Source organism: Plectropomus leopardus, chromosome 9 (genome assembly GCF_008729295.1).
Source record: "Plectropomus leopardus isolate mb chromosome 9, YSFRI_Pleo_2.0, whole genome shotgun sequence".
In the NCBI taxonomy this organism is placed as follows: Eukaryota; Metazoa; Chordata; class Actinopteri; order Perciformes; family Serranidae; genus Plectropomus; species Plectropomus leopardus.
In genome coordinates, this window is record NC_056471.1 from 22,939,917 (window position 1) to 22,955,817 (window position 15,901).

At 34.7% G+C, this 15,901-nt stretch overlaps 3 protein-coding genes across 3 annotated transcripts; 1 reads left to right on the forward strand and 2 right to left on the reverse strand.

The window, feature by feature from the left end:
• Positions 1–3: 3 nt before the first annotated feature.
• On the reverse strand, positions 4–2,921 carry urp1 (urotensin-related peptide 1). The gene is made up of 5 exons (XM_042492891.1): positions 2,703–2,921; positions 2,292–2,420; positions 2,161–2,201; positions 1,489–1,594; positions 4–35 (listed from the first exon to the last, which is right to left on the reverse strand). The coding sequence occupies exons 1-5, from the start codon at positions 2,803–2,805 to the stop codon at positions 4–6; spliced, it is 411 nt and encodes a 136-aa protein (XP_042348825.1). The 5' UTR covers positions 2,806–2,921.
• A 2,315-nt stretch (positions 2,922–5,236) lies between these two features.
• On the forward strand, positions 5,237–9,297 carry c1galt1c1 (C1GALT1-specific chaperone 1). The gene is given in 3 exon segments (XM_042493194.1): positions 5,237–5,377; positions 8,056–8,291; positions 8,293–9,297. Coding segments are annotated over 2 exon segments (954 nt in total). The 5' UTR covers positions 5,237–5,377; positions 8,056–8,069; the 3' UTR covers positions 9,025–9,297.
• A 2,908-nt stretch (positions 9,298–12,205) lies between these two features.
• mcts1 (MCTS1 re-initiation and release factor) lies at positions 12,206–14,887 on the reverse strand. Its single transcript, XM_042493352.1, has 6 exons — positions 14,704–14,887; positions 13,196–13,348; positions 13,019–13,116; positions 12,803–12,936; positions 12,554–12,621; positions 12,206–12,460 (listed from the first exon to the last, which is right to left on the reverse strand). The coding sequence occupies exons 1-6, from the start codon at positions 14,712–14,714 to the stop codon at positions 12,379–12,381; spliced, it is 546 nt and encodes a 181-aa protein (XP_042349286.1). The 5' UTR covers positions 14,715–14,887; the 3' UTR covers positions 12,206–12,378.
• Positions 14,888–15,901: the final 1,014 nt, after the last annotated feature.

Here is a 15,901-nt window from a genome sequence, read left to right on the forward strand (position 1 = left end):
GCTCTAGTTGGTGACACAGTATTTCCAGAAACACGCTGAGGAGGAGTCAGAGAGTGCAGGAAAATGTAATTAGTTTTTTCCAGTTTAAACACTTTTTACACCCTACCTGAAGTTCATAAAGTTATTACCTTTATATTTACTCGAGGCTATTGTTAGTCTGTTTTCTCTAATCTGAATAGAGGGTAATATGTTGTAAAGAATAAGTCCACTGACAGGATTTATGATTTTGGGTTTTATAAATGAAAAACTTCACTTGACTATGTGCTGGGGTGCTCAATTTGTAACAGCATATGTATATAACTACATTATTATGTGTTATCTACCACTGCAGCATATTATATAAAAAGTAAACTTACACTTTTTTTGGTAACCCTTTACTTTATGTCCCTTTTTATGGATTTCTACGCAGCAAAACATTTTAATATCTGGTTTATAGCACACTATGATGACATTGTAAGAAGATATATCTGTTTATTAATGTGTTTATCAACAAGTATAACTCCTAAAGTGAAGGCTCATGTAGGAACAATACAGGACAACATAGTGAAACAGCTGTAATAATATGAAATATGCCTTGTTTTCAAATATCCTCATATTGTCGGAAAGTCTTTGTTAGGAATAACCCCTTGAGATGTACTTTCTCGTTTTAAAAGGGGTCCTGAACAATAAGAACAAGCACAATAAAATAAAACATTTAACAACAGGATGATTAAACAATACCAAATAAGTATAGATAGAAAACAAACACCTATTTAAAAAAAAGACAAAAAGCAAACAACAAAACAATAAATGTCAAATAATCATGGGATCACACCCAAAACAGCAAGAAATGTAACGTTCAATCACAGAATAGAAGAGTGATCTGTGTGATCCAATTAGTATAATATGTAAATACTTTAATTTAAAAAAATAAATAAATAAAGTATGTGTAATATGCTGAGTATGTAAGTGTGTAACAATGTAAATGTAAAACAAATACACTAACAGACAATTAGCACGATGTGAATATTTAAATTGCAATACGGATAAAGTGTTGAGTGTTTAAAGTGTGTAAAATATAAGAAGTGTGTACAATATAAAGATGTGCCTTATGATACAATATAATATATAAAACTAGTATTAAAGTTAACAAAACTGTGTGTGTGTGTGTGTGTGTGTGTGTGCGTGTGTGCAATGCTATTAACAACCAATATATACCTAAGTAAGAATACAATAACAATATATACAATATATGTGACATGCTAAATATAGCCTGATGGTGCTTTAGGGTGCCAGTACTTATATAACTACTTAATTAGAAATGTAATAGTTTCGGTTTACTTGTACTTTCACAGTATTTCATCCTCCTGATTAGATCATTTAAATAACGTCAACTCTGAGATCATGTCAGGTATTATATATGATGTCAGCTCAGGACAAAATGTTTTCAGCCGTGTGTAAAGAACAGGTGTGGCGTGTCCTTGATAGAAAATATTAAGAGTCACTCACCTCTTTTGTTTGTTTTTGGTAAGTTCTGCTCTGATCTGAGAAAACCTTGAGAGCGAAGCTTGTCAGCCGCCGCCAGCTTCAGCATGGCTTCTCTGAGGTCCTCAACCTAAATACAAGAGGAAACATGATGCAGGTGATGTGTGGTGGTTACACTCCTCTGTGGTTCACTACAGACAGAGCTTTAATAAAAGGATAAGGTCACCTGTGTTAACCTGTTAACTGCACTAGTGTGACTTGAAGGCACACAGGCGTAGATTTTTTGAAGTCCCTTTCAATATGTAGAACATGTGCATTTTTCCCCCCACAAACATACATTTGGCAGAGGGCTTTTATTTTGATAAAATTAAAGACATTTAACCCTTAAATTGAACCAGGAGAGGCATTAAATGGTGTGTAAAAATCATAGAATGTATAAAAGTAATGGGCATAGTTTGTTTATGTTTTATTCTAATTTTCAGGTAAATTTTATAGTTTTTTTTTTATTATTTTGGGTGATTTCTTTTCAATTTTCCCACTGTCTTTTCCCCATGCTTTTGAAATAATTAGGACAATTTACTCAGATTTGAAAGGGTTAAGAAACTAGAATCAGAGAATTTTGACTTTTAAAAATAAGTATTATTGATTGATTAATTGATTGACAGCTAATTTATTCATTGTTACAGCTCTACTCACCATATTTGCAAATTTATCGTGTTGTGCTGATTCTTTAGCCCCTTAAAAAAGCATAAAAACAGAGGGTTATAAATACTGATGTAGACCATATGTGACTGATTTATTTGCATAATATTTGTGTCATTTTTTACCTTTGTTCCAGGGCTCTCTCCCTCCATTGTGCTGCATCAGCAGAGGATACAGGTCATTCACTTCTCTCTGCTGCCCCTCAGCAGCGTTAGGACCGTCTTCCACCTCTGACACTAACTTCTGAATGAAATCTGTGGAGATAAAACAAACATCTTATTGTCACATGAATATTACACGCAGTGACTTAAGAAGAATAACTTATTTTAACCATATCTCGAAGAGCAAAATATATTCAAATATGTTCGTGAGGTAAAGATAGAATTTATTTGATCTCAAATGAAATTTATGGACGACAAAGCTGAGTTTCTGTATGTTATCTTGCACATTAAAGGTCAAATTTAAAGACAGCAAAAAAACCAAATTGACCTAAAGCAGTGGTCAAATTAAAGAAAACAATGTGAAAAGACTCTCACCTGCCTGTGGCTCCAGGTTGGTGTCAGGGTACAGAGGTAGAGCATGTGTCTGTCTTGCAGAACAAATCACAGCTAAGAGGTAAAACAGAGCTACAGAAAGCATGGTGTCTCTATCTTCAGACGGCCAGAGCTGGACTTAAACTCTGCTCGGCAGAGATCTTCACTTATATATCCTCAGTGGCCATCCATCACAACCTGATCAATACATTATCATCACACCCAGTCTCCTCCTTAATGGTTTTGACACGATGGATCAGGCGTCATAGACACAATTTAGGGGACCCTGTCAATTGAGCCGCGGCCTATCTGTGCTTGTACAGAGAAGCCTAACAAATGTTTGCTCTGCGGCAGTAATCAGGAGCTGTCCAGCAGAGCTCTGATGGTTTATGTCTGACACCCTTTCTGTGTGATGACCTGCTCAAACGCATCATCGCTCATGTCTCAGGTACACAGCTGGTGGAGCTATGTATCATGTTGTGTAGAATGACTAACGTTTCTGAAGCATTTCATTATGTCTGATGCATGTAAGGATTATGAGACGTTGGGCTTCTGGGCATAAACATGTAAAGACCCCACCTGATCGAAACATACTTTTTTGTGGTCAAATTGTGTCTTTTTTTTGGTTGTTTTTCCCTTTTTTGTTTTTTTTTTATCTCTTTGTAGTTATTTAGTTTCTCTTCATAGTCATTTTGTGTCCTTTTTTGATGTTTTTTTTTCTCTGTTGTGTCTCTTTGTAGTCATTATATGTATTTTTTTGTCATTTTGTGCCCCTTTGATGTCATTTTATGCCCCTTTTTAGTTATTTTGTGTGTTTTGGTTGTTTTTTTTTTTAGATGATTTTGTGTCTCTTTAGCTGTTTATCATTTTGTGTCTCTTTGAGGTCATTTTGTGACTTTTGGTGGCTATTTTGGCCTCTTTTTAGTTATTTTGTGTCTCTATAGACATTCTGTGGCTTTATTTTTTGTGTGTTTTTTGTGTGATTTTCTTTAGGTCATATGTCTTTTTGTCACTTTGTGTCTCTTTCTGGTTATTTTGCCCATATTTTTAGTTATTTTGTGTTTCTTTGAGGTCATTTTGAGTCTCCAATTGGTAGTTTGTACTTAAGGCGCCAAAATACACAAAAAAAAGCAGGATAATGCAAAGGATTACCTCAAAACATGTTCCAGATAGGTGCTAAGGGATTATTGAGGTCAGACAGATCTAATACATACATATATATATATATATATATATATATATATATATATATATATATATATGTGTGTGTGTGTGTGTGTGTGTGTGTGTGTGTGTGTATATATGGATATATAGATAGACAGATAGATAGATAGACAGATAGATATAGATATATATAGATATTAGAAATAATTACTCTCTAAAAGATCAAAATAAGCGAAGAGTTTCAGGCTCCTGGAGGAGGCTGCAGGGTCGCAGGGCTCTTTGTCAAACTGAAAGGTCTCTAATGCTCCTCAGATGAGAGTACGTTGTATCAGGTGATTTATAAGATTGTCTCCACCATGTTGAAAACAACATTTGATACATTTGGCTGCTGAGCAGTCAATGAGAGGAGGTGAAAACACAACAGAGTTCAGTTTTAAGGTCAAGCAGTAACTTTAAAACAAACAAACTTCTAATCTGGAAAAAGACAGGAACAAAAACTGACTATCATTGTTAAAATCACATACAAGATTATTGTTTATTGTCATGAGGAATGCAAATTTTAAGGTCATTAATCATGCAGTCAAAATCCTGATGGGCCAATGGGAAAACTAAAGTGTTCAATATTGAATGAATAAATAAATAAAGAAATGATAAAATAATCATATTAATAGATAAAGTAAAATATAATTAATAAATCAAATAGCCTACAATATGAAAAAAGTAAAATTTGAAAAAAATATCATTATGAAATATTTTTTGGGGGAAATGGGCATTTCATAAATAAATATTCTATAATTAAATATATATGAACCCCCCCAAAAACTTTGTTAGTACGAAACAGACCTTTTTTACAACAGACATTTTGACATGTCATAATGAAAAAAAAAAAAGCACAGGTGTATTAATTATCATAATGATTGCTGCATTTCACTTATGTTTGTGAAGGTCCTAACATAGTGCGTGGTGACACCTGAAATACCTTACTGTGACACATAATGGAACGGGGCCTTTGTTCATGTTATCACTTTCTAATTTTTCCTACTACGACATGTCAAAATTCGTGCTGCGAAAAAGGTCTATTAAGTATAATAAAGTAATTATTAAAAAAAAATATTTATTATTATTATTAAAAAAAAATATTTATTTTTATTTTATTTTATTTCACTTTTTTTCATTTATTAATGTATTTTATTGTATTTAGTACATTATCCATGTACTTAGAATTCGATTAATACATTTAAGTTTTTTATATATTATTTTTATCTTTTTTTCAATATTTTAAAGGCTCAATAAACAAAAAAACAATAAACAGAAGCAGCTGTTACATTATTGTGACTTGTCCTGAGCGGAGTCACGTGACCTCAAAGGGCGGAAGTAGCTGTAGCGCGTTTAAACCACCATGGTTTAAACATTAACTGTCTCTGTCGGTCATCTCTACAAACAGGAAAAAGTGGGAGCTGAAAGACGAGCTAAAGCAGGAGCACCACCTTCCCCGGCAGCATTAACACAGCGAGGTACAGAAAACGCTCTTTATTTGTTTTATTTATGTTGCTAACAAGAGTTAGCCGTACAGTGTGACGTTGTGAAGCTAGGAGGCTAACAGTGAGCTAACAGCTGGTTTTACTTACAGACCTCTTCTAATGTGGAGAAGTTTCCTGAATGTTACTGCAGCCTGTTGTTTAGTTATGTTACATCAAGTGTCGACGTTGACAAGAGGTAAACGGCTCAAACGTGTTCGTAATGTTTCATCGAAACCATCAGTTTTTAGTCGAGCTCAAACCTTTTCAACTTGTTCGTGTTTAATAAACAAGCTAACGCCATTTTATTAATGCGTTTAATTACACTAACCCTGCAACTATCATTATTGCTTAGCCCAACCCCAACAAAGAAACTGTCCAAAAATGAAAAGAAGTTGGTAAAAAAGTTACAAGAAACTATATATATATTCCCTGTATCATGGTTTTAATACATAATAAAGAGAATTATAAATAATTAATATACTTTTCTGACATTTTCCCCTATTTTTTTGTTATTGTTATTGTTTGTTGATAATGCCACATAAGCATCCCAGCTCATTTTAAAATAATTTCCTTGTCACCTTTTACTTTTTTTTTTTTTTTTTTTTGCGATTTGCGGGGCATTTCTGGCAAAGTTGCTCATTTTGTTTTTCCTGTGTTTTTAAAAGAAAAAAATCCGTTTTCTCAGGTTTCAAAAAATGAGATGGTATTGAAAGGTGTCTGAATACAGCACAAAAAACTTATGTCAATCCAGGTATCAAAGGGTTATACTCTCAATTTTTTCAGTTGAAATCAATTGATTTGTCTGTGACATGCCAAAAAAAAAGAAAAAAGTGTTACAACAAGTGATAAACTTACAATAAACTTAAACTGTAAACACAGTAACTGCAGGAAGTTTGAGTAAAATAAGCAATTTGAATGAATCTAGAGCAGACTGTTTCCCAAAGTGATCTGATTACATGCCACAGAAAAAGTGTTTTATAGATCTGAAAAGCTGAAGCAGTTAATTGATAAGTAACCTTTAGCCAACAACAACAATAAAAAAAAAATGCAGCTATTTGAATAAGCGATTCATTGTTTTGTTATTTTTTTTTAGACTCTAAATGCCACTAAATCTCCAGCTTCTCATATGTAAATATTCTGTTCATGTATTATATTTAAATGTTTTCTTAGTCCTTGGTGATTGTCAACTGTATTTATTTAAGTTTTGTTCTGTTGTTTGAACAAAGCAAACTATATAAAAGATGCCACCTTGGACATTGTGATGGGCATCTCTCACATTTTTTCTGATATTTAATAGACAATATGATTAGTTTATAAATTATGCAAATTTTAGTTAATTAACTTTCTGTATAGAAAATTGTCTCCAACCAAGTAAAGAGTAAAATAAGCCAGTAAAGACCACATGTTCTGGGTAAGTGCAGCTTTCTCATTTTTTGTTACAGTAAGTTACAGGTAACAATGCAGCCAACACGATGTGGTTTCTCTGAAGAATCTGAGGCTGCAAAACAGGTTATGGAGGATGACCCTTGCAAAGAATTAGTGTCCCTGTTTAAGTTTTGTACTTCTGACATGGTACTTTAGCCTTTGAGGTCACAATCATAACACACATAACAGCCAATATTAACATGACAACACAGCAAGACAATTCATAGAGATGAAAATCAACTCATAAAAGCCTTAAAATTGCCTGAGTTTGTCAGGCAGGTTATTCCATAGCTGAGGCGCCCCAACAGCAAAAGCTCTACTGCTGTTAAAAACACAGATTTATCGATACATATCATTTCTGAATATTTGTAATGATTTTGATACTAATTTTCAGCAGTCTTCATACTTGGTACTAGCTCTCTCTTATTGTTAATCTTTGCAGCAGTCATTCTGCTAAAAAAGTTTAATTGTATGGCCTCAGTTTTCGCCGCAGTATTGACAAATGCTATTGAATATTATATTTTTAAAGGTATTGAATAAAAGTTACAAATTCCAGTATCATGATACAAAAAGCTCCATGCTTTAAAAGATTATAAGTAATATCATGAAATCAATTCTGTTACAAACTGGTCCTGGTGTAAAGATAATAATAGGAGAGTTTTAGTATCTTTTTTAAAGTAGTCAAATTGCCACATTTTGTACAATTTGGAGTTCATGAATTGATTTCTGATTTACACTTGTTAGATAATCTAAATGTGAGGAAATTAAAAGCATATAGTTTTAGAGTCTGTAACACTCAGAGTTATAAGGCAGTTTTCAATATCTCTTAGATAATAAAATACAAGAAGTTTTAAAAGCATCTGAAACAGGTAAATGTTTGCAGCTTAAACTTTACCAGCTGCTATATTTTTCAGTCACATTTTGTGTCTTGTAATGCACATTTTCTCTACGAACAGGTAAAAGCCTGCAACCAAAGACGATTATTTATCGATTAAAACATAATAATAAGGAAAAGAACTCATCACAATTGTCTAAAGCATCTTTAAATTGCTTGTTTTCTCTAATCAACAGTCCAGAACCCGGATATTCAACTTGCTGTCATAAAGAAAAGCAGAAAATCATCACATTTGATACGATGGAAATAGATCATGTTTGGCATGTTTTGCTAGAGAAGTGAATTAAATAATCTTGATAAATTAAGTAGGATTTTACTTAAATTTCTATATTCATGTATTTTCTCTCTCCAGTGTCTGCTACCAAAATGTTGTCTGAAGGAGGCTCCTTCATGAAGGGGATGGTGATGGGAGGCCTCTTCTGCTTGCTGCTGTCGCTCCTGGGTAGTTTCAGCCCCGGCATGGAGTCCAAGACAGACGACCATCATCACCATCACGTCAAGGCCCCGAGTAAAGACGAGCTGACACGCCTCTCTGAGAGTCACGTTCACGAGTTGAGCAATCAAGTCCGAGTGTCTTGCATCATCATGGGTCCAGCCCAAGATCCTCGTTTACTGGGCCACTGCGGTGGACACCTGGAGCAAACACTGCGATAAGGCAGTGTTTTACACCTCTGAGTCCTCCAAGGCGCTCGAGGCGGTAGACCTGAATGAAAAAGACGACTGGGCGAGGTTACGTAAAGCTCTGAAGCATGCTTATGAGAACGCCGGAGACCTGCGCTGGTTCTTTGTGGCACAACCTACAACGTTCGCCATCATCGAGAACCTCAAATTCCTGGTGCTCGCCAAAGATCCCAGTGAGCCGTTCTACCTGGGCAACGCTATGAAGTCAGGGGAGCTTGAGTACGTGTCGTACGATAGTGGCATCGTTCTGAGTTACGAAGCGTTGAAGAGGTTGGTGCACATATTTGAGGATGAAGACAAATGTCCAGAAAGAGGGCGCGCCCTGTGGAAGCTGAGCGAGGACAAGCAGCTGGCTGTGTGTCTCAAATACACAGGCGTCTTCGCAGAGAACGGAGAAGACGCACACGGAAAGGGCCTGTTCAACAGCAAGAGTGTGAACACCCTGATAACGGACAGCATGAAGGACAATCCCACTAATGTGGTGGAGGGCTGCTGCTCCGACATGGCGGTCACATTCAACGGGATGTCACCGAATCAAATGCAGGTTATGATGTTTGGAGTTTACAGACTTCGTCCATACGGCCACGACTTCCGTGACTCGCTAGTATTTAACCCCCCCGAAGGTTCAGATAATGACTAGAGACTCATTCCTTCAAGATGGACGCAGCGTTTTAAATGTTTTGCTTCTATGATGGCAAACTTAACTGTGGGGAGATTTTCTAATTCTGTTTCTAAAACTGGATCCTGGGTGGGAGCAACACTTCTTTGTATATTTGTATCTTTTGCACTTGGCACAATCAGCACCCTATTGTGGTGTAAGTAAACAGCGTCGATGGGTGTGCCGTCCTTTTGAATGAAGATAGAGCTGGATCGTGTCAAACTTGGGACATGAGACGGAGATTTTCTGGAAGTTTGGGTTTTTTTTTGTCTTAAATGTTTGTCTTTTTGTCTCAAAGCTGCATAGGAGTCATCGGGTGATGCCCGTTTTCTAAAAAAGTTTCTGAAATGATTTAACTGTAAAAGTGCTTCGCCATCTCAACCACATTATGAATAACTTATTTTCTTTTAATCTCTTGAGAATAAAGATGAGAAAATCTCCAGACTGATTTAAAAATTGTGTGAACGCACCATAATCAATCTTGAGTCAAACTTTTTGAGGCTCAGCTCTAAGTGAAGTGCGTTTCTTGCCTCATTATGCTCGGTTTTTTCCTAAAATGACGTATTGGGTGTTCACCTCTAAATGAATTACCTCAGAGTTGACCTTTGGGTAAAACTATATTTCTTTTGCTACACATTCAAAAAGACCAAAAGAAACTTCAACTAGTATTCTAAAAGCATGATTCCTTAAAAAGAAAAAGACTTTTGGATAGGAAAAATTGAATAAAATGAGTTTCTTATTCAATTTGATGTGGTTCTGTGGTGCTAAATGATCCAATGAGGGCTGTTTAAAGGTCGAGTGTGTGCATTTTAGGGGGCATCTATTGACAGAAATGGAATATAATGTTCAGAACTATGTTTTCATAAATCACCTGAAATAATGATTGTTGTGTTTGCGTTACCTTAGAATGAGCCGTTCATATCTACATCTGGAGGGGGTCCTCTTCCATGGAGTCGGTTGTGTTGTTTCTACGGTAGCCCAGAACAGACAAACCAAATACTGGCTCTAGATAGGACCATTTGCATTTCCGTGTTGACGACCATAGTTCTCCTACACGCTTAACACATGGGAGAAGTTTCAGTTCTGCACAATGCAACTTCAAATAAGACCCAAAAAAAGCACGGCTCCTTCCAAAAAAAAAAAAAAAAACTTTGGATAATAAAAGTAATTTAATGTAGTTCTGTGGTGTCAACTGATCCAAGACGACTGTTATAAGCGAAGAATGAGGATGAATGTTTTCTGTGTTAAAAATCACACTAAAGAGCGCTGGTTCCAGGTGTCGGTGTAACATTTTCGAGCATACTGTGAATGACTTTTGGTAAAGGGAAATATTTTAACAGGTAAAGGACTGCTTTGTAAAGCTGAAAAAAAGTCTATATAGGTGTGTGAATGTTTTCTACTGCCCTTATTTTATGTTCTGCCTCGACCACTCTGTTAATATGTTGCTGCTGTCAGGTAAGAGAAGAATAAAATATTGCAGTTCTCATTGATGCCCCGACACTATTGAAATATATTGTCATATTGTAACAAAGGATATAAATACTACTGCACGAGTAACTCCGTAGATTCAACCAAGCAGGGCCGTAAGTTTCATTTCAACATTGTGGGCGGGATATGTATGAAATCTGCCATCAAATTTTAACTAAAAAAATTAAACACATAATTTCAAGCATTTGGGTGAAATTTTAAGCACTAATGTGCCTTTTTTGCTGCAATTTATGGTTTAAATGTCTTTAATTATGTCAAAATAAAAGTCCTCTGCTACTTTCATGTTTTTCTTGGGCAGACAAATGCACATTTTCTAAATGTTAAAGGAGACGTATCCCCTGCAACCTCACCAAAATTTACATCTATGCAAACAACCTCTAAAATTGCCATTTCACCTGATTGCACCAAACAGCACAGACAGTTTACAGCTTTACAGAGAGGAGCAGAGTAGCAGGTGGAGTAGTTGTAAACCTTTGCTACCCAACCACTCCCTCAGCTGCTGTGTAAATACACTCACATCCTGGACTTAGTGAGCAGACGCGCTTCATCATTACTCCCCAACAACACATGATAAACAGGTAATCATGAAATTCTACCTACCATGTCAACAATTAGATTAAATTCTCTGTTATGATTTAGTTGTCAAATTAAAAAAATAAATTTCAACGTGTAATAACGGATTTACAGATATATACAAATTTAATATCTTGTCGATTTAAGTATCGTTTGAATAATTCTGAATTAATTTGAGATTCAGAAACCAAAGAAAAATACCACGGTTTTCACATTTTTCATTTCAAACCAAAAACTAAAAAATAAAGAAAACAGAGCAAACCAAATTTGTTTTTGATTTTTGTCTTAGGTTTGAAACAAAAATGAGAAAACTGTGGTGTTTGTTTGGTTTTTGGATGTAAAATGATTTACAAATGTTTCGATTATACCTAGAATGATTTCATTCATTTGTTTTTTTACTACTAAGAATAACGATTACAGATATCAAACAATTGAATTTCCACATGTTGAAAGAGGATTGACTCATTAAATGTAATTTCCCATTTTGGAAACCAACTACTGCATTTCTAAAACCTCTAACATATCAACAACCCATTTCAGATATGTCAGCATAATATCACTGAAGTACCACAAAGCCAGAGGTCAGAAGATAGAATATTAATTTTGGATATGTGCGTCAGTCAGTGAAGATATCAACAATTGCGTTGTAAAAGGAATTGCAGATATCTTGAAAACAATTGCTACTAGTTTGGATAATTTCCACTGGTTACAGCTGTATGCCAGATATCTGAAATTACATTTACTAGTTACAGCCCCAAGCCTACATGTCAATAATTTAGCGTAGTCAGAATTGAATTTTAGATATTTAGAATTCCATTTATTATATCTGCAATGTTAGAACAATTGTAAGTATCTACAATGAACATCTGTGCAAGAATTTAACTATTGTTATCAAGAATTTGCATTTTGACAATTAAGAAGTGAGTTGTAGATATCCCGTAGAATTGCTACAAGTCAAAATTACATCATGAATATATTGACTTGGAGTTCTAACAAGTCATAAAGAAATTTTTAACTTTAATCACTTTTACCATACTGGCATCACGATTATGTGATCAGATCTTCAGTAAGATCTGATGCAAAATACCAACGGAGACTGAGGTTTAAAGCAAGATCTTTCTTTTATTTGTGCATTTTGGCGATTGATTCAAAGCGTTCAGCAGGTTACACAGCTAAGTCCTTAGGTGTAAAAAGGTGACGGGCAGCTCCTGGGTTGCTGTTGAGAGCTCCACACTTTTCTGCGGGTGGGGGTGGGCGTTACAGGTGTTGATGTCGTCATTTATACGTCTTCATGTGCCACAATCCATCATTCAGATAGTGCACGTTCTCAATTCCAATTCCCTTGTTGACTTTTTCTCTGTTTGCAAAAGCAGATTAAGATCAGGCGTCATAGCAGCAGCAATGACATTTTTTTTACTTACTTTACTAAAATGTAGGAAAAAAATCTTACATGCTGTCTGCAGACATCTTCATAACGCCAACACAAAGTGCATGTTGTTTTCCCTCCGCCATTATGGCCTGCATCCGCTTATTAAAGACAAACTTATAGATAAGTGATTAAAAAAGTAGAAGAAAGGTGACTTTTTTTATCGTGTAGTTGGGGGAAGAAAAAACTATAGCATCGGACAATTTCACAAATACAACTTTCAGTGTGAGGATCAAACAGCTCTCACGTGCAGCATCATATTTGAAAGGATACAACGACTGTGTCAGCTTCAGCTGGGTAGAGTTTAGCGCCCGGTGACGTCAGCCCGGGGCACATGATGTTGGCTCCACTTAGGACAAATTTAATGGCCCCTTTGTCAACTTGCTGGTGTGGAAGAATGAAAGGATCTGTGAGCAGAAAAGATGTTTTATTATCAGTGTTAGAGAATTTAAACACAACCTTCAAGCAGCTGACAACAGAAGATCTCACATTTGTGCAGCAGTCTGAGTGTCGGGTAGAATGGTCCCTCTCTCTGTCTGAAGAAAAGCAGCTCCCCGTTCACTGTCAGGATTTCAATGTGTTCATGGCTGCAGGAGGAATCACACACATTTAAAACTGTACAAGAAAAAGCACAAAGCTAAAACCATTAAAATGATGAAGTCGTACCATCTCACTATTTTGACAGGGTCCTTTTTTGGCATTATGTGATTGAGCCATGACTCGATGTCGGGAAACTGTTCCAACAGCTGGTTTTTAATGCCTTTGATCACTGATGTTTTCAGCTGGATGCAGTTCGACACATTTTCTTTTTCATCAAATCTGAAAAAGGAAGCAGAAAATTAGTTTAGTACAAGAGGGTTTTTTTATTACGTCTTAAATCAATAAAATAATAATAATTTATTACCATGAGTCCAAAATATCACAAGCAATAAGAAAGCTGTCAGTAAAAAAACAACAAAAAAAAAACAATACAGCACGCAACACTGGTGATGGGCTTTTACCCATGAATCATGTGAGCTACCTTTGCCAAATTATTGTGCCCTCCAAATGTGTCGCGTGATGAATATATGGGTCTGTCAAAAACTATAACTTTAACAGCTTAGTATTTTATTAACCAAAAAAAGGTATGTTTATACATGGCACTTTAGGCCACCCTACATGTAAGCCCAGTAACATGCTACTCATATTCTATAAAATATGTATGTGGAAAATAAAAGCAAAAACTGGAGAAAATGTCTAGAAAAATGTGTATGTATATATAAGTTTTCAGCACTTTTCTGGGTTATTTTCTTGTTGTTGTTTACATTTTTTGTGCTTATTTTCAGGTAATTTTCTTTTAACTTTTTAAATATTTTGTAACTCATTTTTGGGCCACATCTAGTTAAAATGCTCAATGCCTTCTCTTACTGCATCCTTTTTAAAAGAAATCAAACTAATTTGCTTAGGTTTCAAAGGGTTACTATACTGATGCCTAAATATATATCACAAACACACAGTATTTACTCCACATTGGAAAACACTGATTCCGCATTGTGGCAAATATTAGCAGTAAACTATTTTGGCTTGGTTCCACTATGGCAGACAAAAAACACAACACCCAGTATGCAGATTGTATATTGAGGAAAGACTGCAATTACAGCCTTTGAGAGGAACAACTAATTATTTCCATGCACGAGACAGAACATGTAATAAAAATATGCATCAATTTATATCTGATCAAGTCAATTGAATATTAGTGTAAAGGTGCCCACTTTCGTTTCAATGCAACCTTGCAGTGGAGGCAGTTTTCATCATTTTGTAGACAAGAAATACACAACTCAATATTATTATTAATTCAAATATATGATTCTGTTTTTCAAAGTGAAAATAAGCTTAACTAGTGTGAAATGTGGCTGAATGTTCCCAGTTGTCGTTAGATGACACTTGATTTTTATTGTCTAATCTTAACGTGGTTCAGAAACGTGAATTAATTACTTTAGATCACACATTTAAATACATTTCTTCAAGCCGGGTCTATTATAATAACAGAGGATCTCACAAACAGTCAGAACTCGTGTCTCATTGATTGAACTTCAGCCTACAACAAACTTGAAGAAGCGACAGCTAATCAGTTAGCATTAGCCACCTAGCCGTGGCTAGCTAACGTTACAACATGGAAATAATTAACAACGTACTTTTTAAACATCCTCGATGGTCGCTGTTTGGATGCTCCTCAGTTGTGACAAAGCCTGTCCGGACTTACTGCGGTAGATTGGATATAGTAAAGACAATCAAATAAGAGAACACAATTCATTTACCAAGTAATGCTAAAGCAATTGCACGCCTGTTTGGCAGTTGAGGGCCAGCAGTTTAAGGGTTGCGTCATTTTACGACAACTGTTGACGTTACACGACGGGTCCTGTCACCTAGGTAACCTCTGTAACCGAATCATTTGAAAACAGGCTCTGATCTTTCACAGAGAGTTAAATTAAAATCATAGACTGTATATATTATATTATATTACATTATATTATATATATTATATATATTATATTATATTATATTATATTATATTATTATATTATATTATATTATATTATATATATATATATTATATATATTATATTATATTATATATATTATATTATTATTACAGACTTATTACCAGTCTATTGTTAAAACCTGTAGTTTAGTCCAATAGACAGAAATACACTACACTAAAATGTTAGTGTGTTGTTGTTTTTTAAACTTTTATATAGTATGCAAAACACTGACAAATTATACGTTTACGTTTACATTATACGTACATAAAGAACTTCTCAAAACTCATATTTTTTTTTTAAGCTTCATATTAATGCAAGCTCATCATTTTTATTTCTAACATGTTTTATCATCTTTTTTTAATATTACTGTTGGGTATTTCATTTCCATTTTAACTATGTTGTTGTTATTGTCTGGTTTTATTTCATTGCAGTCTATCATAGATAGATAGATAGATAGATAGATAGATAGACAGACAGATACTGGTTATTATTATTGTTATTATACTGTTATTGCTTTGGTTTCAAAAACTAATGTAACCAATCACACCTGAAGCACTTTTTGCACTTACTAAGGGTTTTTTTTCCTTAAGTCTAAATTCTTGCTTGTGTTGTACGTCGCTTTGGATAAAAGCGTCTGCTAAATGAAATTGTAGAATTGTAGATAGATAGATACACAGATAGATAAAGTGGAAGAAACCACAGAAATAGACATAAGTTTGAAAAAAAGCAAAAAAAAAAAAAAAAAAAAAAAAAAAAAAAAAAAAAAAAATATAAAAAGTAGGCTAGATCTAGATGTAGTGGCTAACAAAGGGAATACAAAATAAGAAAAATAAATAAAAACGCAAAATTC